General features: G+C 70.5%; 1 protein-coding gene across 3 annotated transcripts in view; it reads left to right on the top strand.

Annotated features, from left to right (window-relative positions):
* TBC1D22A (TBC1 domain family member 22A) overlaps positions 1-22,057 on the top strand; it is a 78,787-nt gene extending 56,730 nt beyond the window's left edge. For 2 of the 3 annotated variants that reach the window (XM_045834919.1, XM_045834918.1), the window contains exons 11-13: positions 1,495-1,671; positions 15,433-15,528; positions 21,577-22,057. In XM_045834919.1, coding sequence (XP_045690875.1) covers positions 1,495-1,671; positions 15,433-15,528; positions 21,577-22,031 — 728 coding nt within the window. In that variant the 3' untranslated portion in view covers positions 22,032-22,057. The remainder of the gene's footprint in view (positions 1-1,494; positions 1,672-15,432; positions 15,529-21,576) is intronic. The other variant, XM_045834920.1, reaches the window with a different exon arrangement.
* Positions 22,058-26,108: the final 4,051 nt, after the last annotated feature.

Raw genomic sequence — 26,108 nt, 5'->3', positions numbered from 1 at the left:
GCTCTTTCCTCCCAGCGTGAATCCGGGGGTGTCACGTGCTTGTTTAGTTTAGTTTTCAGTCAGGAAGACGAGATGTCTCAGCAGGATCTTCAACCTGCAGGTCTGCCGAGGAAGGTGGCTGGCAGACGCGGTGGCTTCTCCCGCGTGCCCCCCCGGCCGGCCCCTTCATGGTGACCCCAGGCCCTGGCCTGCCACCGAGGGTTTCGTGGAAAAGATCTCTCGGCCCGAGAGGTGGCCGTCCTCGCATCTGCCTGCTCGTGCGTTGTAGGTGTCCCCTCACCCCCAGTGGAACGGAGATCTCAGGTCCGGGTTCATCGCCGCCGACCCGACCGCCCCCGTGCTCCTGTGGCCTGCAGAGCGGGAAACGGGCGCCTGCGGCTCCGGCGTCTGCGAGGCTGCCCCGGGGGCGGTGGGCGCCAGGCAGCCGCCCGTCAGTTCCGGCGGGGTCGGGCTTCCTCCGGCCGGCCTCAGACAGGTCCCCTGTGGCCACGTCTCGGGGGGGGCCGGCCGCAGCGTACCGGAGAAGGGTCAGCCATCGCCCTGCCCAGTCGGGCTGTTGCGGCGACAGAGGCTTCGTTTCCGGGTCTGTCCACCGGTCCGTATTGGGAAGGTGTCGTGCCCCACGGGCGTACCTCAGGGCGGTTTGTTTTCCCAGCTCGTGAGCGTGCCTCCTCTGTCGGGGCCCGGCTGGGGCGGCCGCGCAGCTCTGCCTGTCACTTGTCCCATGGCCGTCCCTCCGCCCGGCCGCCCCGTCTGTGTGTCCCGAGAACTCGGGCTCCGGGCGCGTCCTGCTGGTTTAACGAGCGTGCTGAGCGCCGGGCCCAACTGCGGCCCAGACTAGGACCCGCCCTGTACACGTCACCGTCCCCACCGGGCAGCCTGGCTCCTGCCGGGACTGGGGGCCGAGGCTGACCGCTCCCTGTGGGCACACGGGGCCTGACGGCTCCCCGGCTGACAAGCCGCCGTATCCACCGTGCGGGCGGATGTCGGGTGTCCTGGGGTCCACGCGGGTGAACTTCTCTGGGGGCCTGCTGCCCTGGGGGCCTGCCCAGCGCCACACAGTGACCGTCCCCCTGGCCCCTCACGCCACACGCACCTGCTGTACTGGACAGCTCCCCCGCGCAGGCCCTCCAGAGGGTCATGGTCCCTATGAGGTCGCTGTGAGGTCTCTGGCCAGCGGCACCTTCGCTTCCTGCAGTGATCCCTCCAGGTGCTGCAGCCCCGCAGAGCGGTGGGGGGTGGGGTGGGGGGGCTCGGGGATAAAGCCTGGCCCCTCTGAGGGGCCCAGCAGACCCCACCGTGCCCCAGACCTGGAACCCAGAGGCACTGGGCCCAGGGCGGTGCCGCCCGGGGCCGGAGAAGGGCCTCTGCCTGGCCTGGGGGGCTGGGTCGGGGGTGACCTGGCTCTGCCCCGCCCCTTAGCAGGGTGGGCGTGGCTCCCAAGGCCCGGTCTAGACGGCGCTCCCTGATGGCCCCTGTGTCTCTGTCGCGCAGAGCAAGTGCACCGGCACCTGGAGCAGCACGAGGTGCGGTACCTGCAGTTCGCCTTCCGCTGGATGAACAACCTGCTGATGAGGGAGCTGCCGCTGCGCTGCACCGTGCGCCTGTGGGACACCTACCAGGTGAGCGCGGTCCCCGCCCCCCACCGTGCGCCTGTGGGACACCTACCAGGTGAGCGCGGTCCCCGCCCCCCACTGACTGTGCGCCTGTGGGACACCTCCCAGGTGAGCGCGGTCCCCGCCCCCCACTGACTGTGCGCCCGTGGGACACCTCCCAGGTGAGCGCAGTCCCCGCCCCCCACTGACTCTGCGTTCAGGGAGGGCGGGCTTCCGGGGCGACGGCAGGCTCGGAAAGCCCGTCTCTGGCGTCCCTGGCGTCTGAGTGGGCGCAACGGGGAGAGGACATGCTGGCGCGGGGCGTGCAGCCGATGTCCCTGCGCTGCGCTGCGCGGTGACGGTGCTGCGCCCCGGCCCTCGGGCTCGCCGGCGGCTCCTGGGCAGACCGGGGACTCCTCGGTGGGTCCGAGCCGCGTCTGCCGTGCTCATGCAGACCTGGTGACGAAGCCTGTGTCCTCTGTGCCCCCCGAGAGAGTGAGGGCGTCCGTGTCCTTGGGAGGGTGACTTTTCTGGCCTCCGTCCCCGGGGGTCCTCTTGCTTAGGCCAGCCCCTCCCCATCTTGTTGGGGTTTGGCTGCAGCCGAGGCCAGGCTGCGGTGCCCCGTGGGCGCCCGGCAGGCCGAGTCACGCCGTGGAGGGGGTGGCTCGTCCTCCCTGAGAGCGGCACCCCTGCAGCGGGCAGCAGCGGCGGCTGTGGGGATGAGCCGAGACTGACTGGGGCGGCGGCCTCGGTCCCAGGCCCCGCTGTGGCTCGGCCACCAGGGCCTCGCGAGTGCACGGCCGTGGGTGAGGGTGCTCCGGCTGCCCTGACGCCGGCCGCATGCCCCGCGTGCCCCCGCGTGCCGGCTGTGTCTCGTGGTCCCGGGCCTCGGGGGCTGGCGTGGTTTTTCCTGGCCGCACTGTCCACACCGCGGTCACTGCAGGCGGTGCAGTGCGTCAGGGGATCGGCCTGGCTGGGCGGCTCCACGGGTTGCAGCGTCGTCCCCTGCCCCGAAAGGTAGCGGGTCCCATCACTGATCTAGCACATGCCTGGGTCACGGGTTCGACTCCCGGTTGGGCGCATGCAGGAGGCAGCCAGTCAGTATTCCTCTCTCTCTCTCTCTCTCTCTCTGTTTCTCTTCCTTCCCTCCCTTTCCTTCTCCTCTGCTTCCCTCCCTCCCTTCCTCCCTCGAAAGTCAATAGAATATCCTTGGGTGAGGATTTAAAAAAAAAACACCTGTCCTACTTGGGCTGTGGTTTTCTAGGGACCTGGCAGCCGCAGAATTTCTGCGCACCAGCGTCTGTCGGGACATAAAGCCTTTCCTTGGGCCGTTGGGCCAGAGCCGCCGACAGCCTGGCGCCGCCGGCCGGGTCTGGGGGGCGGGGCTTAACCTGGGGGGAGGGCGGGCGCGCGGCCGGGTCTGGGGGGCGGGGCTTAACCTCCCGGAGAGGGCGGGCGCCGGTCGTTTGCGACGGCCTCAGCCGTCGGCCGCCCTGCCCCCCGTTAGACGCGCAGAGGGCGCCTCGTGTCGCAGTCCCTCCCCGCCACGGATCAATTCGGTGCTGAGTCCGGCGCGTTCCGAGGAGCCGGGGGGTGGGCCACGCGTCCAGGGCCCTCCACCCCTCGCCGAAACCCCTAACAGGCATTAAAATTCAAGCACAGGGTGTGGCGTCTTCATTGAGTTAGTTTTCCTGGAACTGGGTTTTGTCTCGAGCTGACGCGTCTCTGCCGTGGACTCGTTTCTGCGGGGATGCCCCCTGTTCATAAACTCTTCTGTATCTGGGAAGCTGGGGATATTTTCTTCGCGCAGGCCCCAGCCCCGTGAAACCGCGTTGCTTCTTCGGCAGTGAAACCGCACGGTGACCGCAGGGCGGCCGTCGGCGGCCCCTCCCCCCACCCCCCCACCCCGGGGCTCCGGGCTGGGGGGCGGTGCCGTGCAGGAGCTCCGTGGCCCTGCGGCTCAGCGAGCCACCCCCGCTCCGTCCCGGGCCCCACGCCAGGCCAGGAGGTGCCTCCTCTCTGACCGGGGAGGGCGCAAAAGCCACAGACCACCCGAAATTGCCCCCCAGTGGGAGATGGCCCTGTTCCCGGGCGGCTGGGCCGTCCGGAGCTGTCCCCTGCGCCCTCCTCAGCGGCCGGCCGGCCGGCACGTGGGGGCTGGCAGCCTCCGGGAAGGGGCACCGCCCCGGGCCTGGTCCAGTGCCGGCTGACGCGGCTGGGGACCCGAGCCCCTCGGGCCTGAGCTCCCTGCGTTCTGCTCCGCCGGGCAGATGCCGTGCAGGCTCCTCCCCCCTGACTCTTGCTGCACCGCCCCCCCCCCCCATTTGCTGGCGCTCCCCGTCTGTGTCCCTGAGGGAGCGAGCCACTTCGCTGCCGCGTGCAGGAGGGCGGTTGTGGAGGGGGCTGGGGCGCTCGGCCTTTCCTCCCGAACACCACGGCACCCACGCCCACACTGCGTCTCGTCAGAGCGAGTACTGTCCTCTCCTGAAGGACCGGTGGCCAGGAGACAGCGTGCGGAGGACAGACCAGGCTTAGCCGGGGGCCCTCCTCTCCTCCCGCTGGAGTGACAGCCCTGGGGAGGGAGGGCGGGGCCAGTGGGCAGGGGCCGGGGCTGTCACCTGTGAGGACAGCCGCCAAACGGAAGGGGGCGTGGACCAGGGGTGGGTCTGAAGGCTGGCAAGGGGGGTGGGTGGGGTGGGGTGGGTAGGGGGAGGCCGGGCAGGCGAGTCCGCCACCCTCATCATCTTCATCGCCCGGGTGCTGCTGCCTGGCTTCCCTGCGGGACCCGAAGGGAGGAGCCGGGCCCAGGGGAGCGGGCAGAGCAGAGTCCCCAGGAGGGGCAGGAGGCCGAGCCTCCCTCCAAACCGGAGGGCCGCGGGAGGTTGGTGGGCCCGGGGCCGCTCAGCTTCTCGGGGTCTGTGGTGGTCCCAGTTCTCGAGGCTCGCTTTCCTGATTCCAGGGGCACGCCGGCCGGTGGAGTCTCGGTGGGGCCCCTCCGAGTGTCGCAGGGTCGCTTTTCTTGGCTCAGAGCTCTGATCAAATCCCTCCTGGGTGGCTCCCAAGGCCCCTGCATTCTGAGTAAGACGCCCCGAGACCCCTGCCCCAGCTCTCCCCCGGGCTGGCACTCCATCCCTAGGGCCTCGGGTCTGGTCGCTCACACTGCCTGCGCGGGGTGCCGCCTCCCGGAGCAGGCCACCGCACGCATGCACGCACGGGGTTCCCAGCGGACCCCAGGCCTGCGGGCCCACCGGGCGGGGGAGGTGGCTCGAGGGCCAGCGGTCTGCAGGGCGTTTCCGTCCCAGTGCAGCTCCAGGCCACCCTGCGGGGACGCGGGACGGGGCCGACTGTGAGGAGAGGGCGTGCTGGGGACGTCCCCCCGGAGCCGCGGGGCGGAACGGAGTCTGCATCCCAGCCCGGCCCCATCCCGCCCCCGGAGCCTGCCCACGGGCTTGCTGCTGGGAGTCCTTGTGGGGGTGCCTGTTGGACCCTGGGGTCCGGGGGTGGGGGGCTCCCTAAGGGCAGCCGGGCCCAGCCTGTAGCATGCTCTGGAGCCGGCCCTGGCGGGCTGCTGTCTGGGGAGAGGCGGGCTGCAAAGGTGCGGAAAGAGGAAGCCTGTTCCCCCACCTGCGCACCCCCCCCCAGGTCCAGTTCTCAGTGCACGCAGCGGCAGAGAGTGGGAACCCCCGGACGGCTCTGCCCTGGGCCCTCGCGTCTGCAGGCCAGGCTGCTGGAGCTCCTGGCCAGTGCTGGGCCCGTCCTCCGGAGTCTGAAGAGAGAGAGAGGCTGCAGACTCCCACGGGGCCGAGCTGAGGGCCCTGGCCCTGTGGCTCTCTGCTGGGCCATCTGAGTGGCCGGCACAGGGCGGGTCCCTGCCTGGTGACCCGGAGCTGCCTTTCCTCGGTGCCTCTGTCAGGCCCATCCGCTGACAGAGCAAGCACCTCCACACAAAGGAAAATTTGAATATGCATGAAGTCTGCATTGTTTGAGAAGTATTGCAAGCTTTTATTTCTTGAGTATTCAAAAATGGCTATGCATATGCAAATGTAATTTAGTCAGCCCATTCTTACCTTTCAGCGTTCAGCTGCCGAGGGCTTTGTGGCAGCAGGCGTCCCACTTGGGGGCACTGGGGACACCCTCCCCCCACCCCCACTGGCCTCAGAGCCGGGCTTTGTGCCTGGCATAGATGGGCTCTGATGCTCCTGCTTGCCCACTGCGCCTTTCCCTGCGCCCGCCCTGCCGCTGTGCTGTGGGTTGGCTGTGGGTTGGCCGTGGTGGTGGCCGGGTCGCGCCGGTGGTGGGGGTGGGGAGGAGTGGGAAGCTCTGGCCCTGGGCCCCGGCCGGCCGACTCTCTGGCCTGGCGCGGCGTGGCCCTGGGTGAGTCGGGAGCCTTTCCGGGCCTGAGGCGCTCCGGGCTGCAGGTGGTGCCCGTGCGTGGTGCTGGCGGGTGCTTGGGGCCTGTGCTCTTGGGAGGAGGGCCGGCTGTAGGCGCCGTGCCGCTGCGCCCCCCGGGCCGTGCAGCCTGGGTCTGGGTCTGAGGTCTGGTCCTCAGACGCCCTGTCGAGAGAGACGCGAGCGCTCACGGTGCCGGTGTCACGGGCGGGCGAGGGTCCCAGGAGGGTTTCTCAAGCCGGGGCCCGTGTTCTGTCCCCTGACACCCTTGCGCGGGTGGCCAGGGGAAGAACCTCTTCCCCGCGCGGCAGCTCCCACTGGCTCCGCGTGGGGCTGGCCCAGGGGCTGTCTGCTGCCCCGAGAGGCCGGCCTGCTCGGGAGACGGAGCCTGCACCAGGCTCCCGGAAGGCTCGGGGGCAGGTGGCCGGGCCCAGACAGAGGGCGTTGATTGTGCGGCGTGCTGCCTCGGGCTCCGACCACGGTCGGGCGCTGAGAGCCGCCGCTGTACCCGCCCTGGCAGTCCTCTGCCCTGCCCCCCTCCTAGCTCCCAGCCCTGCTGCGCGCCCCCGTGTCCTCGGCTTGGGGACACGCCGCTCAGCCTGTGCTCCTGTTGTGGGCAGCACTCTGCCCTCGTGTGCCTGCATCCAGGGTCCCTCCGCTTGGGGGACACCAGTTGCTGGGCCAGCGTGACCCTGCTTTCACTGCATCTGCAGGGACCCTGCTTCCCGGCACTGTGTGTGCGCTGTCCTGGGGAGACCGCCGGGGCTCCGGGGCCCGCCCGCTCCGCACCCCCTCGGGAGCCTCGGGCACTTGCACGCTCGGGCGTCTCCGCCAGACTGTCCGTCATCAGGCTCCGGATCCGGTGCGTGAGGTGTCAGGAATAAGTTCCTTTTAATTAGATTTCACAAAGAATAAACGTTACCTCTAAGAGTGTCTTTAATTTCCTCCCCGCAGCTGACAGCGTCTTTTGAAGAATGAGCCGTGCGCTTTAATCTTCGTCGTTCTGAAGAGCCCAGTTGTGAGGGGTGTACCAGTGTTTCCTTAAACGAGCTCCTTCTGTCATAAATGACGGTTATTTGGGGTCTGGTTTCCACCTCTCACTCACGTTAATGAAAACTGGAAGTGTTCCAGCTTCCTCTCCCCAGTTGTGCCAGCACAGGCGTGGCTCCCGCTAGGGCCACCCTGCTGCCCAGAGCAGGTGCCCCGTGACCTCCGCAGGGGCCCCTCCGGTCACCAGGGGGGCCCGAGGTAGGGCCTGCGGCCCGAGTTCTGCCTGGCCGCTGTGGCTCTCCGTGGGGCGGGGCTTCACCCCTTGCCCCGGGCCCAGGGCCGGGAGGCAGAAGGCTCAGTCCCCACCTGTCCCGTCTCTAACTCCAGGCGGACATGCTGGGGGAGGGAGGTGTTAGCGGACGACGTCGGGGCAGGCGGCCATCTGCCCGCCTGCCCACCTCTCGCCCGTGCCCCAGGCAGGCAGGACGTGGGGGGGCGAGCGAGGACTGCCCCCCCTCGGAGGGTCCTGCGGCGGAGGCGGGTCGGAGAGCAGAGGCCCCGGAGCGGCCCGTAGAGTGTTCGGAGTGACGGTGGGTGGGCGGGCGGTCTGGTGTCCTGGCTTCTGTTTCCTCCACCAGCCGCAGTGGGGGGCCCACGGGCAGGAAATCGGGGTGCCCTTCGTGGGGGCCGGGCTGCCCGCTTCCGCAGGACGCTGCCGATCTCGGGTCAGGTGGCCCTCCATGTGGCCCGCCCCCGGGGGCGGCCCTCGGTCCCCTCCGCTGGCTGGAGTCCCCATCACGGGGGGGGGGGGGGGCAGGTGTGCACCGTACTGGGCGTCAGGAGGGCCCTCTGACCTGGGCGTTGCGCCGCGGTGGTGGCCGGGTCGCGCTGGTGGGAAGGGCCCTTCCAGGGCGGCCTCGCCGTGCTGTGGCCTCCACCCCGAGGGGCGTCCACCTCTCGTGGGGCCTGTCCGCGTCCTCTCACACCCTGTCGTCGGGGGCGGTGCAGCAAGGCCTGCAGAGGCCGGGGCCGGCAGCACCGGCGGCAGAGGAGGGCGGTCGTGGCAACGGGCACGATCGTGTCGCCTCTCAGGGGCCGGCAGCCCCGCGCCCCGTCTCGGGGGGCCCTTGGTTGTCGGGGACAAAGGAGAAGGGGCGAGGCCGGCCGCCGTGTGTGTCGGGAACAGGGCCGGCAGCCTCTTCCGGCCGGTAATTAATCCTCCCCCCGTCCCGGGGAGCGGGCTGGGGAAACAATTAACGTGATACATGAGGCAAGGAGTTTAGAAATTCAAAAGGTGAAGGCAAGAATTAGTTTAATACATAATTAGACATATTATTTGTGACTGGACGTTTTTTCTCAGCGTGGCTCACTGAGGCAGTGGGGCCCTATTTTTAGCTCCGGAGCGCCAATAAATACCACTCCAGGCTGTTTTTCAGCTCAGAAAGGCTCATAAATTTTCTTAATGATATTAAGTGGCTAATTACATTGTACATTGTTAGGAGTAAGTCCTCTCGCAGAGTCTAGTACAACAAAAGTTGCAAGAGAAAGTTTTGAGGGGAGCTCGTTTGACGGGACCACCCAGGGAGACCCTGGGCACCGAGACGTCCCGCCCTCGTTTCCGTGGCCCACTCGCGGCAGCCGCCGCCGAGCCCCCCACCCCCACTGGGGGTACGGCGGTCCAGTGGGGGCCTGGAGCCCGGCCGAGTGCTGAGGGTGCAGAACCTCCCCGTCCCCGCCCCGTCCCTGAGGCGCGCCCGCCCTGGGGCGGTGTGTCCGCAGCGTCTGTCGCCGCCTGGTGCCCGTGTTTGAGTCCACGGGCTGGCCTCCGGCCGGCACTGCCCCCACGCGAGTGCCGTCCGTACAGCAGGAGCGAGCGCCCCCCCAGCCCAGCGCCGCCACGGGGTCGTTCCCCCACCCCTGCTGTGCGGAGCCCACACTGCCTCGGCCGGCCGCCCTGTCCTGGGAGCCTTGGCGGTGAACTTGCACGCCGTGCTCCAGCGGGTGGCTTAGAGCTCTCTGCAGCAGAGGTCAGCCGCCCGCGGTGCTGGAGGGGAGAGAGAGCCGGGACGAGGCCGAGCCCCCACGTGTGAAGAATGCACGTGGGGCGGTCGCTGTCGTGGCCCTTAGCACACGTCACCGAGGGGTGTTGGCTGCCCGGAGCCAGGGACGCGGGTGGGCACCCAGTCTTCCCACGGGGTCCCGGGAGCCTGTGCCCCGCTGCCGTGTGGCCCTCGGCCAGTCCCTGCGGTCCTGCCGGTTTGTGGTGGCAGTGCCGGCTGCCGTCCCTGCCCCGGAGGTGCTGGGCTCTGGGCCCGCCCTGCTCGGGGTTGGCTGCTCCCACTTCTTCTGGCTCGGACGGCCCAGCTAGACGGGGGACCCTCAGCTCGGGGTCGGGGGCACCGGCCACCAGTCACCCTGCGATTGGTTGGGCCTGCGAGCCGCTCGGTGGCCCCGGCGAGTGGGCGTTCCTGGAAAGAGGGTGGCGGCCAGGGCACCCCGGCAGGCCTGCGGCGTCCCCTCACTGGGGCCTCTGAGCCCAGGGCGTCGGTGTGACGCAGACACTGTCTCTCCGTCGTGCGGGGAGCAGCCGTGGGCCCCTCTGGGCAGGGTGTGGGGTCCTGTGGGGGGGCGGCTGGGCTGGGCCCCCCGCCCCAAGGGAGCCCCACACCGAGCTGGGCTCCTCTCGGAGCCGCCCCGCGTGCCTGGGGCCCGAGGGTGTGCTGCCCAGGCCTTCGCAGTTACAGGTGGACGCGCATGTCGAGCGTCCAGAGGCCTGGCGTGCGCTGAGGCAGGCGTGGATGCAGAGGACCCCCGGGCGGAGGCGTTGGGGGGAGCCGCAGAGCTTCTGGGGACGCGCAGGGGAAGAGGCTACCGCACTGCGGGGGCGGCGGGGGGCCGGGCCACTCCCGCTCCTCCGCCCCCTGGCTGGGGCCACAGTGCGGTTCCGAAAAGAAGCCAGAAAGGGCCCCCACAGCGCGGGTGTCTTCCGGCAGGGCAGCACCCGGCCCCCGTTCGGCTGGGAGGGCCGCGCCGAGTGCAGCAGCATGAGCGAGGGTTTCCCGTGGCCGGGCCTGTCTGCACGCCTGCCGCCACCCCCGCTGGGCCTGCCTGACGGGGCCGGGGGCTGCACCCCACTGTTCTGGGGCTGCGGGGGGGCTGCACGGTGGGGGTGCAGAGAGGCCCCGAGTCCCGATCTGCGCTGCCCAGTGTCCTGCAGGCCGCACTCGGGGGCCCTGCCGGAGCTTGCTCGGGCGGCAACGGTGCAACCCTGTCCTCCGTCCCTGTGGCCATGCTCCTGGGGACACTTCTTGTGCAGCTCGTGGACAGCCCGCCCCCCTGCCGCAGACCGTCCCCCCACTCCAGCGGGAAGGGCAGGGGACTCCGGGCCACAAGGAAAGCTTTGTGGTTCTGGCGTCAGGTTCGGATGTAAAACTGGAAGTCCTGCATTCAATAAAGGTTTTCTTTGGGGGCTGGAACATGCAATAGATTTTCTATCTCTGTTAATTCCCTCTTAAAATTTAATTCTGCCATAAAAATGATGGATAAAAAGTCATTCCAGGAAAAACGGTTCTGAGAGACCCCTCCCTGCGGAGGGCGAGGCGGAGTGTGGACTCGGCGCGGCGGTGGCCGCGGCCCAGGAGCCCGCAGGAGCCTGCTGGGCTGCAGGGCACTGTGCCCCTGCCCCCGGCGCTGGTGTCCCGGGCCTGGCTGTGCCGCCGGCCCCTTCGTCTCGCTGTGACGCCCCGCCTCCCGCTGAGGACACCCCGACATCGAGGCTGGGGAGGGCCCCGACGACTGCCTGGCCCGCTGTCCACACCGGCGCCCCTCGGTGCCTCTGCCGCGGAGCCCCGCCGGGGGGTGACGAGTGTGGGCGGACGCTGTGGCCAGGGAAGGCCCCCGACACCCAGGCCGCAGGCATCTATTGGGAGAACCCAGGGGAGGGGACCGGCGGGCATCAGTGGTTCCTGGCCGGAAGTGTCGCCATGACAACGCAGGGGGTGCTGGCAGCAGGCACTTGGACGTCCTGTCTCCGGAGAGAAGCAGGTGTGTCTGTGGATGGGTCCCTCGTCGCTCCTGGGCCCTGGCTCTCCGGCGAGCCACCCACTTCTGTGTGGGGGGTTGGAAAAGCAGACACACACTCTCTGTCCAGTGCCCTTCCTTGACGTGTTCCTGTGGGAGCCCCTGGGGGGCTCTGAGCGGCGGCTCCCTGGGGACAGGCAGGGCCCTGGCGGGGGCACCCCCAGTTCTGCCGTCCTCGGGCCCCCGAGCACCGGAGCTCCGGGTTCCGGGCAGCTGCCCCACTGCCGTCCTGTGGAAGTGCCCTCGCTGCCCCGCTGCTGCCCACCAGGCGCAGCCGGGAGCCCCGGGCCAGCTGTCGGGGTCTCTGGCTCCAGCGCCCCCGCAGCAGCCGCCCTGTGAGCACCCACGGGTGCCCGGCCCAGGCCAGCAGGGAGGGGGCCGAGGCGCAGCGAGAGTGGCCCGTGCTGACGCGGGCGTCCTGGGGACTGGGGCCCCGTGCCGCTTCCTGTGTGTGCTGGGGTGGATTCGTAGCCCGCTGAGCTCCGAGTGTCCCCTCCCAGCACCCCAGCCCCCGAGACGCTGGTGACCCCCAGGAACAGACGTGTCAGTGCGGCAGAGCTGGCGGGGACACAGCGTCGTCCGGGCCCACGAGCACGCGGGCGGGGCCGGCCTCTGGCTCGAGTTCGCACACACACCCTCGGGGCAGGAGGGGGGCTGCATCCCCTCAGAGGGGGGGCACACGGGGCGGGGCGTGTGAGGCCGTGCCCTGGGCACAGGGCGAGCGAGGGAGGGTGACGGGGTGGGGGAGCTGTGCCAGCCCTCAGGCGCGGTGGGGGAGCTCTGCCCGGGTCCGTCCTACCTGGGGCCGCGCTCAGGTCCGAGTGGATGAGGACGGCACCTCGGGGAGCCGCACTCTGGGCCGTACCCTGAGGAGGTGCGGGGCTGTCCCTGTCACCGGACACCTCGCCCACGTGTCTTGGGGGCTTTAGCGTTCCTGTCCCAGTGGTGGGCGCAGCACCCAGAGCAGGCCCGGGTGCAGGTGTAGGAGAGCGAGGGTGCAGGCGGGCTCCTTGCTTTGTCTCCCCAGCCCCTGATGCTGGACACGCCCAGCCCCACTCGCCTGCACCCACGGTGGCCACGCCCACGGGGCAGCGAGTCCCTCCAAGGGTGGGAGGGCCTGGGAGCCAGCCGAGCGCTCCTGTCTGGCTGTGACAGGACGACGCGAGAGAGCCCCCCCCGGGGCGACGTCTGGGACCCTCTGGGGCCGTGGACAGGAGCAGCGGGCCGCCGGAGAGCCGAGGTGGAGACGGCCGGGCGTGGGGGCAGAGTGTGGGGGGCACTGGAGGACCGGTGTGGGGGCTGCCTGGATGTGGGGACGTGGGGGCGTAGCTGACGCGGGGCATGGTGGGCGCGCGGGCCCCTGCAACTGCTCCAGGTCTGTCCGTTCACTGCCCCCCTTCAGACGTGAGGACGTGGAGAGGGCGCTGGTCCCCGAGTCCGGGGAGGGGAGGGAAGGGAAGGAAGGAAAGGAAGAGAAGTAAGAAAGATGGAAAAGGTGGAAGCGGGCACAGGACGGGCAGCGCCTGTGACCTGGACGCGCCCCTCGCGGGGCACGGGGCTCCAGCTTCGCCCCGGAAGGAACGGCTGGCCTGAGACGCTCGTGGGAGGCCCCTGCGGCGAGACCCCCGGAGGCCCGCCGACCTTGCTGGTGGGTGCACGTGGGCCGGGCGAGGGGCGGGAGGCGGCCCTTGTCCCTGGAATGGCCTCAGGAACGCGCCCCCGTGAACACGTAGCTGGCGGAAAACCTCCTGACGCCAGAAGGCCGTTCGCTTTTATCTCTGCGCCGAAAATTATAAAGAAGCTTAATGACGCAATTAAAGGTGAAAAATCGTTCCTTTTATTACGTTTTCTCTGTTAGAGAAAGCCGAAAGGAAACTGCTTTTTTGCCTCCTTTCCTACATCTTACCAAGCATGTCATACGTAAGTAATTTGCATTTAGTTTACCTGCAGTCACCTTGAGCTCGAATGTTTCCGTGTTCTAAGCAAAAGTGTCTCCACCGCAGAGCCCGAAGTGCGGCTCTAGGAAGGCTCCTCGTGTCGGGGGCAGCTGGCTGTCCCTCCCGCCGCCGCCCGGGGCCGTGACACCCCGCTCGCCCTCCGGCCGGGGGGCCAGCCCGGCCGCAGCCCCGCCCGGGCGGACCCCTGAGGCCTGGTGGACACAGGGCTGGGGCGGGGCCGGCGCAGCCTGTGGCCTGGCCCCGGGAGGGGCCACTGAGCAGGGCCGTCCAAGGTCGTGGAGGTCGGACCCCCGGGTGGGGCGCAGCCGAGGCCACAGAGTCTGGATGCCGACCAGGCGGCCGGGGCCGCAGCCAGCAGTGGTCACTCGAGCAGACAGGCCTCTTGCTGACACTCCGGGAAAGACGGTTCGAGTCAGTCCCCGGTCTCTTTCCATCACGAAAAGTCCTCACGGGGCGGGAGGTGCAGGCAGTCAGCGAGCGCCTGCCTGGGCGTTCCCTGCCCGGCGTCGTCGGGCCTGATCGTTGCACCTCCGCTTTGCCCCAGCTCTTCTGCCTGTTTCCCGTTTAGAAAGTAAATTTCACGCCCACCGTGGACGCTTCCTCCTCTCCCCCCCCAGAGGCGGCCTCGGCCACTTGCAGACCCGCCGCGGTGCGCACCCGGGCTGCCCCCGCCAGCGCCCGGCCGCCGTCTCAGAGACCCTTCGCTTGTCAGGGTCTGTTCCCCTGGGTGGGTGCCACTGCGTCTCGTTCCTCTCACGCTTCCTAGTTTTACGTGCCGTGAACGTGCTAGCATGTATCTGTTCTCCTGCCGGAACACGGTTACGTGGTTTCCAAGTTTGGGGGCTGGAGTTGTAACCATCGGCTGGCCCAGCAGCCTTGCGTGCGTCTCCCCCTGCCCTGTGTGGAGATGCTCTGATTGGGGGGAGAAACTTCGGGGCTCTGGGGCGGACCACCCTCCACCCAGCAGCAGCCCCACCCTGCCCTGTGCCCCGGGCTCGCCCCTTGGAGACCTGGGACCCGAGCCCCGCGCTGGCCCGTGTTCCCTGCGGCACCGCCAGTGGGTGCGCACGGCTCTGCCTGTGAGTCCCGCCCGCCGGGCCCGCTGCGCCCCTTCCTTGCGGGCTCCGGGGGGCTAGCCGCGCGCCTGCGTCCTGGACGCCGGCCCGGTGCCGTCCTGCGCGCTGCAGGCTGCCGTCCTGCTCTGGACGGCAGGCACCTCCGTGGTGCTGCCTCTGTCACGCGCAGACTGTAGTAAACGTTCGTGCGGTCAAACGTGTCGGTTTCTAGAGCTTACGTTGTTGAGGGTGTTTGCTTCTGCACTCCGCACCTGGATGAGTGGATTCGGGGGTGCGGCCGCATTCTGTCCGCTGTCCGTCCTGCCGTGGGGCCGGAGGCAGGAGAGGCCCCGGGGCGGTGGGGGAGGGACCTGTGAGCCTCCAAGATGACAGTGACCCAGCCCAGCCCCGAGGGGAGGAGGAGGAGGAGGAGCCGGGAAGGCCTGGGGGGCGGAGAGGCTCAGCCCGCCCAGAGGCCTGGGGAAGGATCCCCGCTGGCTGGGATGCAGAGGTGCGGCTGGTGGGGTCTGGCTGGGGGCACCGAGAAGGCCCGAGGTCAGGTGGGGGGCGGGGACCGGCTTTAGGGGACCACGTGTTGCGTTAAGGGGCCTGGACGTGGTCCTGAGGGCGATGGCCGCCTTTCAGTGGTGTGGTGTCCTGGGTGTCCTGGGTGTCCTGGTGCGGGCGGGGGGTGGCGGGGGGCGGGGGGCGGGGGGCTCGGGCAAGTGGGCCTCGCAGAGCCCTCAGTGGCGCCTCCTTGAGTTCGAATGGCTGATTTAGCGCCAGCCCAGACAAACATTTCACTTTTTCGATGCTTATGTCTGTTGCTGATGCGAATCAGCAGAACCGCCGTGGCTCCCACTCTGGCGGACGGGTGGGCTTGGCGTCCAGAAGGCCCCTCCGACGCAGAACACACCAAAGGGGGCCGGGTGCCAGCGTGGTTTTAAGGAACGTGCCTGCAGAGGGGGAGGGTCTCCCCGGGCCCAGAAACACGGGAGCGGCCGGAGCGCAGAGGGCGAGGGCGCAGCGTCCGAGGGCGCAGCGTCCGAGCCAGCGTCCGCGTGGGGCGGTGCTGGGGAGCCAGGCCCTGGGGGTGGGGCGCCTGTGTTCCCCTGTGGCAGGCCCCGCCCATGGGCCCGCCCTCTGTTTCCAGGGCTGCCACCTGTGCAGGGGAGAGCGCAGACACCGGCTTCGAACCTGCCGGCGGCTGGTCCGCCCTCCACACTCCGTCTCCCCGCCAGCCAGCCCGCCCCTCGGGGGAGGGTGTGGGTGCCCCAGCTCCGGCCCCGGGGAGCCCCGCCGGCCCCCGCGGCTGCGCAGCTGCCCACGCCGCCTGCTGACCCTGCCGCATCCTCTCTCTTGCAGTCCGAGCCCGAGGGCTTCTCCCGCTTCCACCTGTACGTCTGCGCCGCATTCCTCCTGCGGTGGAGGAAGGAGATCCTCGAGGAAGGCGATTTCCAGGTACGGGAGCGCCTTGTGGGAGGGAGGGGGGGAGGCTCCGGGTCCCACTGTCCGTGCGGGGAGGGTCCTCCGCACCTCAGCCCACCCTCCCCACCCCCGGCCCCGCTGCAGGAGAGCGTGGCAGGCGCGGCAGCCGGTCTGCGGGCCGCCTTGGTCTGCCGGCTGCCCCCAGGCCCCGGGGGCCGTCCGGGGGCCGCTGTCCCTGTCCCGGGCAGGGGTGGCAGTGGGCTGGGGCGAGTCAGGGAACGTTCAGGGCCTGGGCCCGGCCACTTGGTAGCTGTGCGCCTTGGGGCGTGAGGGTCAGCCTCTGGGCCCCAGTTCCTCACCGACGTGGAGGCAGGGCTACCCCCGCACCCCTCCATCGGGCTGCGGGCCCACCCAGGGGCTCCGCGCGGGCCAAGTCCCCAGCCCGTCTTCCCCGCTGTGCGTCTGTGCGCGGTGGCCCCACTCCCTGTGGGCTCCCCCCTGTGGCCGAGGTGCTGGGTGGGCGGTCCTCTGCCTGGTGCAGTGACGAGAACGGTGCGTGGGGACCGGGGCCGGGCTCTGCCCTGACGGGCCGGAGGTGCCCTCCTCTCCCGGGTGAGGGGCAGGCTGGGGGCGGGTCTCGGGCACAGCGGGGGGTGCGGCCTGGGCAGCTAGCTGGGCCTGGAGGAGGCAAGGTCCTGTGGGGGCTGCGGGGGCAGCCACGTTCTCTCGCCCGCGTGAGGGCCAGGGCGTGCGGCTGCTCACCCGCAGACGGCGCCCTGGTGTGGCGGGTGCGGACCGGGGCCTCTGGGGCGGGGTCTGCCGGCCTCGCTCGGAGGGCGGTGGGGGCTGGGGACAGGCCCGGCCCGGCCCGGCGGCCCTGTGGCGAGAACCCGGCGCCTGCAGAGCCCTGCACAGGCCCGGGTGGGCGGGGGGCGCGGGGCTGCTTCTCCCTGAGACTCGAGATGAACCGGGCTCCGCCGTCCTGGGGGCTGGACGGAGAGCGAGCGTGCGCGCCGCCGTGAGTGGGCAGTGGGACCGAGTGGCCCGAGAAACAAGGAAGTGGAACCCAGATCGAGCACCCGGGGCCCCCTGGTGTGCACCGGGGGCCGTGCCTGCTGAGGTGGCGTCTCCGGAGAACGTCTCTGGCCCCACGGAGGACAGCCGGGCGACGGAGGCCAAAGCCGCCTCCGGCCTCGGGGTGTTCGGGGTTGGGGGGGAGGCTCTTGAAGCCCCAGCCTCGGCAGGGCTGCGATGGGCCCCGTGGGAGGTAGCGTGGCTCTCCGCGCCGTCCCCATGGGAACAGAGCCGTGTTCGGTGGAGGAGGATTTTCTCGGGGAAAGGCAGGCCCTCCTGGCGTTACTCCGCGGCCCGCCTGTAGGTGCCGGGCGGGGGCGGCAGGGAGGGGGGGCCGCCCCTCGCCCTCACCCTGGTTTCTGAGGCCCGCTCAGGCCTGCGGTCTGGGTCCGTCCAGCCTGCATTCTGCCCCCTGCCCACGGGTGGCTGTCGGTGGAAGGGCCTGTGTCCGCCGCTGTCTGGGGTCCTGGTCTACCACCCGCCCCTCAGAATTTCCCCTGGGCCGGCCCTGTGTGGTGCGTCACCAGACTGGGGTCCCTCCCACCAGGGGCTGGGGCGGCCGGCGGGGGGACAGAAGGAGCCCGGAACAGCAGGTCTCCATGAGCTGTGGGTGCCGAGGGGCCGGGGGCAGCGGGCCCGCAGCAGAGGGACAGCGGTCACAGATGCGGGGAGGGCAGGACGCAGGTGTCAGAGAGACCGGGGAGAGAGACCGGGGAGGGCAGGGAGGGGTGGCTGGGTGGCGGAGCGGGTCCGGGGAGGCTGCGGGGAACACGGGGATGTGGGCGTGGGGGGAGGGTCAGGAGGTGAGCCGAGGGGAAACAGCAGTCGGGGCGGCCTTGCCCCCTCTGCCCCCCGGCAGGGGAGCCCCAGGTCAGCTGGGCACTGGGACAGGACCCCAGACCTGGGGGAGGACGACTGTGGAGGGACAGAGGCTGGGGCGGGAGCCCTGGAGGCGGGTAGCAGGAGGAGGAAGGGGGTGTAGGGAGCAGACCCTGAGCAGAGAGAGTGGGAGCCCGACAGGGAGTCCAAGGAGCCACGAGACACCCCGAGGGGGGCTCGGCAGCCCCCGCCCCCCCGAGTGCGCACGGCCCGGCGCAGGGCACGGGCGCCTCCGGCTGCAGAGCGGCTTCCTGTGGGCTGACGGGCCTGTGTGGGTTCGCGTTTCATCCCGTGTTCGCCCGAAGCAGCAAATGTCACGAAATGCCAAGTGAAGATCAATTGTCTCTTTCTGTATGGTTTCAAGACATCCTGAAGACAAAATCGGGTCGGTTGAGAGCTAATCTGTACGTGGATCCTTGTGCTCCTGCGTGGCTGCAGGTGTGTGCGAGCGCGGGGCTGCGTGGCCGCAGGTGTGTGTGAACGCGGGGCTGCGTGGCTGCAGGTGTGTGAGCGCGGGGCTGCGTGGCCGCAGGTGTGCGCGAGCGCGGGGCTGCGTGGCTGCGTGGCTGCAGGTGTGTGAGCGCGGGGCTGCGTGGCTGTGTGGTCGTCAGGCTGCTTGAAGAGGCGCTCCGGGGGCCCGGGCCCTGCACCCCCTGAGGCCTGGTGGGGCTGGGAGGCCGTCAGGAGTCTGAGTCAAGCGTGGCCCCTCGCAGCCGGGTGGGCGGGGCACAGGGAAGGGCAGAGCCTGGGCCTCGGGGACGCGCCGGCCCCTCCCCCCGGGAGGTGTGGCTCGGGTGGGGCCGCCATCCTCTGTCGGGAGGGCAGCAGCCGAGAGCCTTGTCCGGTGCCCTCCCCGGAGCCGGCGGCAGTCCTGGGGCTGGAGGGGCTGGGGGGGGGGGGCGGGGGGGCCATGTGCAAACGCCGCCGCACCCTCGAGGAGACCCTGGTGGCAGCGTGTGGGGGACCGAGTCCTTTCCGGTGAAAGGGGGCGCGGAACTGGGTCGTGGCCGAGCTCCGGGGTGAACGAGGGCTGCGGGGGCTCTGGGCGGCCCCCGAGGGTCTGAGGCCCACCGGCGGCAGTGACACCCTGCGCATGGGCTCCCGCCCCGTGCGGGCGGCGGGCGGTGGCCGGGCTGCCCACGGAGCTCCTCGGGCCGCCTGCCTGCGGTCCCCCGTCAGTCCCGAAAGCCGCGGCTGGGTCTGTGCGAATGCTCCTTTTGTTGCCCTAATTAGTTCGAGGATTTTCAGGGCAAACAGGACCGGATTTCTCGGTCCTGTCTTGGGGCGTTTGTTTTCTGAGACAAAGCACACAGAAGACGTTGCATTCATTGATCTTTTAATTCTTCATGCAAAGAAAACCTGTTTGCTCTGCTCTCATTTGGGGTGTCTGGCTCTCGGTGGGGCGGGCGGGCCGGCCAGTGGGTCCAGCCGCACGGGCTGCAGCGCGGAGACGTCCGCTGGGCTGGCCGCGGCCCCTTCCCAGGACACAGCCCCTCTCTCCTGCCCGTGGGGCGGCCCCCCCAGGCTCAGGCTCTGCGCCCCCAGGCAGGGACCCGCCCCGCAGAGCACCTCCGGCCTCCGGCGAGCTCCCGGCCGAGACCACGTGGTGCCCTCTCTGGGGCCCGGTGTCCCGTGGTTGTCGCTGGTGTGGTGACAGGTCACAGCTGCTCCCTGTGCAGCGGCGTCAGTGTCGTCGTCAGCTAACATGGTCGCCGTCCTGCTCGTGGGACTGCGGGGCGCAGGGGCACCTCAGGTCAGCCTGCGAGAGGGGCGGGCAGTGTCCCCCCCTGGCTCTGCTGAGCAAGTCCCTGCTGAGGGCCTGGGGTCCCGCCGGCTTCCCGGCCCCACAGGACGATGGTCAGGCGGCGGACAGCCGTGCCCGAGCGTGGCCCGGCGTCAGCCCGTCTTCCTGGAGAAGCTGTGGGCACCGTGAGCCTGCGGCCCCCCCGGTCCCCTCTGCACCTCTGTCACTCGGAGAGGGGTGGCCTGGCCGTCACAAAGACAGTTCCCCTCAGATGCGGTTCTGAGCGGAAGGTGAGCTGCGTGTACGTGCAGAGGTCGCCGGGGAAGCGTGGCGCACGGAGAAGCGGCGGCTGAGCGCAGTTTGTTTGCAGGGCGGCCCGCCGACGGCCCATCTCCGTGTGCCCTCTGCCGGGCGCCGCCGGGTCCTCCCCGGGGGCGCGGAGCCCTGGGCTGCGACCCAGCGGCAGCCTCTGCAGAGCAGCCCGTGGCTGGGCAGCGGCCCAGCGCCTGGGCAGGCGGCCCCTCTGCCTGGCGTCTGCAGGACAGGCTGCTGGGGGAGAGAAGTCTGGGTTGAAGGGCGCGTCCGCCTGCTCTCCTCTCCGTCCCGTGAGGTCGCCCGGTGGAGGGAGCGCCCCCTCCAGCGCTGCAGGCTCAGCGCCGGCGTCTCTGTGCTCCCTCCGCCCCGCGAGCCCAGACTGAATTAGGTCCAGAAATTGAGTGTGCGGCCGCCGTGATGGGAGGGGACCGCTCCTCACCTCGCGAGCAGCGGGGTCACGGTCATGTGGAGCGGAGTGGATTAAAGGTAAAACCGAAGGTGTTTGTTTACGACCTGCTCGGAATTGGACTGGCGTCCGTGTGCGCGGCTCCTAATGGTGGAAGGCAGCAGCAGGCCGACGCCGATCGGTCCCCGGGGACGCCGCACCGGGGAGACTCGCTCTGCAGATTCAATTTAAAGGCCCCGGAAAGTATCTAAAATGCAAAAGGAAATGGATGGAGGAAGAGGAGAAGTGGCCACGGAGAACAGCACTGGAGGGGGCCGGGGGGCAGGGAGAGGGCTCCGAGCTGACACGCCGAACAGCACTGGTCAGGGGCCGGCCTAGCCAGGCTCTGAGCCCCGGGCTCACACAGTGGGCGGCGGTGCCGGGTGGCAGGACCACCGCCGTGTACAGGAAGGGGGGTAGGGCTCAGGGACGGAGGTAGCTGCCCAGGGCCACATGGGGAGAGGGCCTGGGGTGTGACTGCTGAGCCCTGGTCATGGCGCTGTGCACCCCGCCCCGCCCCCGCCCTGCAGCAGCATGGGGCTCCGTGGACCAGAGGCCGGGTTGCTGCTGAGGGTCTGAGTCTCCGGCCGCTCCTTGTCTGGGCGGGCAGCGCGGGCGGCCTGGCTCTGACCCTCTGCCACCGCGCGTCGTCTGCCGGGAGCCCGGCCGCCCTCCCCCGCGCCCCAGCCCGGTGTCCGCCATAAGAGGCTGAGGGTTCATTGGACGGAGCCCGTGGGCCCCTCCCTCGAATCCCCTGCCCGCCCCTGGGCCTCGTCCACCAGGAAGCCTCCCAGCCCTCTGAGCCCCCCTGCTGCCTGGCCCCGCCGGGTGCCGGGCCTGTGCTCCCCGACGCCGACCCCGTCTGCGGTGGGGCGGCCGCTGCCCTGAGCCTGGTGTCTGGGGGGCAGCGTTCGGGCGCAGGATCCGGGGCTGTGGTGCCGTCCTGCCCCTGCGCCCGCCCGGCTGGGGTTCTAAAGGGGGCGGCTCCCCTCGGCCCCTCGCCCAGGCTTCTCCGCTGGGGGCCCGGGCAGCCGAGTCCCACGGGGGCAGCTCCGTGGCGGCCGGAGCTGAGACCTGGGTGCTGCGGGCAGGCCGGCGGGGCGGCAGGGCTTCCCCCGGGGCACCGGGAGCCGCGTGAGGGACCGTTTCGAGAGCTGCCAGGCGTCCGCCTGCCCGTGTGTCCCTGTCCCGCCGGTCCCCGCTGCGGGGTCACTGGATGGGTGCACACAGGTGCAGGCCCACGGACCCTGGGGTCCGCGGGGCGCACCTCACTTCCACCTGCAGAGGGCCTCCGGGGGTGGGGCCGGGAGCGGGGCGCACCAGGCAGCCAGGCCCCGCCGGACCAGCGCCCGGGCCCTGGGGTGCTGGGGACCCTTGGTGAAGTGAGGTCACAGCCCCCCCGCCCCCCGCCCCACAGATGTGTCTCCTAAGTCTGGGCCTCCTCCCGGCTGTCCGGGCTGGCCCCCGAGGGTCCAGGGGTGGGGGGCTTTGCGGGCTGCCCCAGGGTGGGCCGGGGACCCAGGGAGCCCCTGCGCTCGGTGCCGAGGGGAGCCAGGCCCACAGCCCCCCTCCCCCCGGCCCCCCGCCACTGCGAGACCTCTGACCTGGCCCGTCTCTCCCCCAGGAGCTGCTGCTCTTCCTGCAGAGCCTGCCCACGGCCCACTGGGGCGACGGGGACGTCAGCCTGCTGCTGGCCGAGGCCTACCGCCTGAAGTTCGCCTTCGCCGACGCCCCCAACCACTACAAGAGATGAGCGGCGGCGCCCCCCGGGGCCGGCCGCGGGAGCGGCCTGGACGGGCTGTCCCACCCGACGGGGTGTCCGCCTGGAGGACGTCCGGCGCGGCCCGGGGCCCGGCTGGGGGGGCTGACTGTTCCCTGAGACGCCAAAGAGAGCCAGAGGGGGGTCCCGGCCTCCCGGGGCCCTTCCCGCCCCGAGCGCCCTTGCCAAACGACCGCCTCCCGGAGGCCCCGGCCGGCGGCGGCCCCTCTCGGAGAGGCCCGCCCTGGGGGCCGGGGCGGAGGGCACGGTGGCCGCCTCGGACCCGCGTGGAGACGCGGGGCGTGTGTCCTGCTGCGTGAAGGAGAATAAAACACAGACAGACACAGCGCGTGAGGCGGGCGACGCGTGTCCCTGCCGTGCCCTCTCGTCTGGGCAAAGGCCGCCGCAGCGGGACGGCCGCCTCTGCCCTGTTCGCCTGCCCGTCCACCCAGAGGGGTCGGGGCGGGGGCCCCCCTCCCTCGTCTGCTCTGCACCCCTGGGGGGTGCGGAGAGCAACAGCACGGGCCCTTCCACGCCAAGCCCCTGCGCACACCCCACTCTGCAGGCGAGGAAACCGAGGCACGGCGGCCAGGCAGCTTGCCCGGGCTCCCGGAGCCGGTCCGGGGCCCCTGCCTGCCCACCCTCCCTCTATCCTCATGACGCCCTGTGGGCGTCACTGTCCGCAGCTGGGAGGTGGTGGGGGTGGGGTGCCCGGTGACTTGAGGTCACGCGTCCAGCCCGGCTGAAAGACTGACCATCGGGCAGCGTGGGTGGGAGTGGCCGCTGGATGCCGTCCAGGGGTCTCCCCAGGCTCCCCCGGCCCCCCCAGCGCCGGGCGCAGGCGGAGCTGGGAAGGCGGGCCCCGAGGGAGCTCTGCCCACTCGCTGGATGAGCGTGCACCGCCCCCCGCGGCCCAGGGGCTGTAGTGCCGTGTCGGGGAAGCGGGGACCATGCGTGTGTGCGAGGAGACCTCTGCAGGGTCATCGCACGCTCGTGGGAAGGTGTTGCTGTCAGCGTGAAGCGTACCGACGTGGTAACTCATCCGGTCGCCTGGCGAAGACGTCGGTGCCCGGTCCAGGTTCCAGGCCGCAGACACCCCGAGCCGCCTCCGCTGCTGCCCGCCGCCGCCCGAGGCCGCCTCCCGTCCGACCAGAGGCCCGGGGGTGTTGCCCCATGTGCCTGGGCCAGAGCTCCCTCGGGCCCTCCTGTCCGAGCCCCCTCCTGCACACCCTGTGCCCCCCGCCAGCTCGGGCCGAGGGAGCCGCGGGGGTTCCCCACACTGGGTGGTGGCCGGCTCCGGGCCCGGGCGGTGAGAACCTGCACAGACCGGCCCGGCACTGACACGGGTGCCTGGGGCTCGTCCGCCTTGGGGGGGCTGGGGACATCTTCGAGGGGCGAGGAGGGGCCGCTGGGTGGGAGAGGGCATCGTGGGAAGGGCAGGAGCAGGAACCACCTGGAAGGAGAAGGGGCGGTGGCGGGCGGACCTGGGCCGGGGGAGCGGGAGGAGGGCGGGGACCCACGCTCCGCAGCTCGCCTGCAGGCACGGTGCCAGCGGGGTAGGCACGGCTCTCCTGCGTGCTCAGGGGTCTCCGCGGCCCTCACCACGCCCGAGGTGGGGGGGGGGTCTCTGCTGATGGGGAGTCAGCTGGGTCCTGGACACCCAGCGACCGTGGGGGTGCCTGCAGGGTGAGGGTGGCAGAGGGCCCGTGGCCGGCCCAGACCGGTCCCCCGCCCAGCAGCTCTGACAGGACACGTGGGCAGGAAGGCTGTGGCTGAGGGGCCAGTTGTGCAATGACCTGGAGAGAGGCGGAGTGGAGGGAGTGGCTGGGTCCTCGCTAGGGGCCACGGCTGCGTGGACCGTGGGTCATTCACAGTGTGTCCCTGGGCTGGCCGGTGTGCCCAGGTCCCGGAGCTGCTGCAACATTCCTTGTGCTGCCCCGACGACCCAGTAGCTGAGGGACCCTGGCAGCCGCCCACTACCACCCCCCCCCCCGGGCTGGCGAGGTGGCTCGGGGGTCAGCTCCCCGGGGGTTTCCACATGTGGCCCCTGGGGCACGCCCCCCCACCCCCCCCCAGCTCGGGTATTCGAAGGCTGGGCCCCCGCCCCCGTGTCCTCTCTTTCCCAGGCTCGCCCTGCTCCCTCCCTGTGGCCTGGCAGGTCCCCAGCACGGCCCCCCACCTGTGCTCTGAGTCCAGACCTCCGCCCCACCCCCACCCCAGCCTGGCCAGCGGGGACACCGCCTGTGTATGCCCTGCTCGTGGGTGTGCGGCCCGGCCCTTCTGCTGGGCCCCCAGGGTCGTCGCCACGGATGCCGCGCGGCCCATGACACGGCACACTGGGGCGGCCGGTCCCACTGTGAGCCGTCGGTCCCGCGTGGGGGCGGCAGGCAGCCCTCGGCCCCCGTTCCCCTTATTGTTGGCCTCCGAGTTCAGCTCCCTGCTGCGGAGTTCACGGGGCATCGGGTCAGCTCTTGGGGGACCTGTGGGAAAGTGACAGCTGCCAGCTCCTCAGGGCTCTGTCTCCAGGCCGCCTGTGGAGCCGGGCTCCGGGACACTGCTGGCTCAGGGATGGTGGCCTCGAGGTTCGTGGACAGAGCCCTGCCCGAGCCCCACGACTTCCCACCCTCCTGAGCACAGGGGCACACGCAGTCAGTCACACAGGGGAAGGCCCCCCCCCCCGGGGGGCCCTCGTGGAGCGGGGACTGACTGCCTTGGGAGTCTGGGGACAGCGGTGGGGCTGGGGGTGGACGGAGCCCCGCCTGGGGGTGGCCGACACCGTGCCCCAGAGGCCAGCCTGGTCCTTGTCCGCTCACGCAGGAAGTCACGCCCACACACACGGCCTGAGCTCACCGGAGCTTCCCACGGGGAAGTTTCTGTCCTGCGACGGGGCGCAGGGCTCCCGGTGGGCGGGACGCGGCGGGAGAGGGGGGTGCCCACGGGAAGCTCCCGGTCCGGAGGTGGGGGCCTGGCCCCGAGGTGCCTTATCTTGGTCCCCAAAGTGCCTCTCAAAACAGACTCTTCTCCCCACCCTGGCTGGTGCGGCTCAGGGGACTGAGCACCGGCCTGTGGACCAAAGGGTCGCCGGTTGGATTCCCAGTCAGGGCACAGGCCCGGGCTGTGGGCCAGGTCCCCAGTGGGGGGCGCTTGAGAGGCATCCACACACTGATGTTCCTCTCCCTTTCTTTCTCCCTCCCTCTCCCCTCTCGCTAAAAATAAATAAGTAAAACATGAAAAATAAAGCAGGCCCACCCCCCAACGCGGACGTGACCCTGGCACAGGAAGAGGGTGTGGCAGCTTGGTAGTAACCGGCAGGTCATGCCCGTCTGTCCGTCTGGTTGTCTTATTAAAGGCGGGGGTCCTTGGTGGGGAGAAGCCCACCCCCTGGGCCTGGCGCCCTCCCAGCCGCAGCGGAGCCCTTTGTGGGCTGGCCGCTCCACTGTGAGTGTTTCAGAGCCTAAACTTCGCCAGCCAGGCAGCCGCTCTGCTGGTTCTGGGTGATGTGACCTGTTTATCGCTCCCCATACTGCCCTGGACCCCTGCTCCCCCCGTTCCAGGGGCCAGACTCAGCTCCGCCCCAGCCTCCCTCTGCTGCCCGGCCGGCCAACTGGCTTCTGAGGCCCAGTGGCCAGCTGGAGGCAGGCGCTTGTCCAGGGGCCTGGGGTTCATGGGGCAGCCGCGCTGGGAGCGGTGACACACCCTGACACTGAGGTCACCAGGGAGGGGTCACCGTCGCCCTGCATCCTGTCCCCCGCCCAGGGGCCCGGCAGCGAGGGGCGGGGGCGAGAGCGGGCAGAGCGGGGCCAGAGGCGGGCCGTGGGCTTTGGGGGGACGTTCTGTGGGCAGAGCCTGGGCACAGGGGACACGGGGCTGCCTGGGGGCCCAGCATGGGGTGGGTGGGGGGCCCACATTCGACCCGCCCCTCGCCCCCATGCCCACGGGGGCGGCCCAGCCCCGCCGTCCTGAGGTCCCCGCACCGTCCTGTGAGACCGGCCACCAAGGGGAGCCCTGGACAGTAAACCCTACAAGACACACATCTTCGGTCCTCGGGCCGCATCAGCGCCCCCAGACCACCACCGCTGAGCGGGAGCGGGAGACGTCCAGCGCGGTTTCCTCGCGGTCACCCAGAGCCGCCCTCCCCGAACACCATGGACTCCCTCACGGGCCGTCAGTCCCGTCGTCCGGAGCACGGCGCCCGTCCGTCTGCTCGGGGCCTGTGTTCCCGCAGCTCCGCCCACCCTCGTTTCCCCGGTAACCGGACGGAAACGGTGATTTTAACGACCTCTGGGCTCGCCCCTGTTTCTCGGGCCGGCGCCGCCCCCCCCCGCCCTCCCCCAAACCCGTTCCCCCCACCGACCGAGCGGCAGCGCACGGCGGCGGTTTTTCCCAGGGAGCACGGC

The sequence above is a fragment of the Phyllostomus hastatus genome, unplaced genomic scaffold, assembly GCF_019186645.2.
Source record: "Phyllostomus hastatus isolate PE091 unplaced genomic scaffold, TTU_PhHast_1.1 phas_contig_198, whole genome shotgun sequence".
Classification (NCBI taxonomy): Eukaryota; Metazoa; Chordata; class Mammalia; order Chiroptera; family Phyllostomidae; genus Phyllostomus; species Phyllostomus hastatus.
This window is presented reverse-complemented; position numbering and strand designations above follow the sequence as displayed.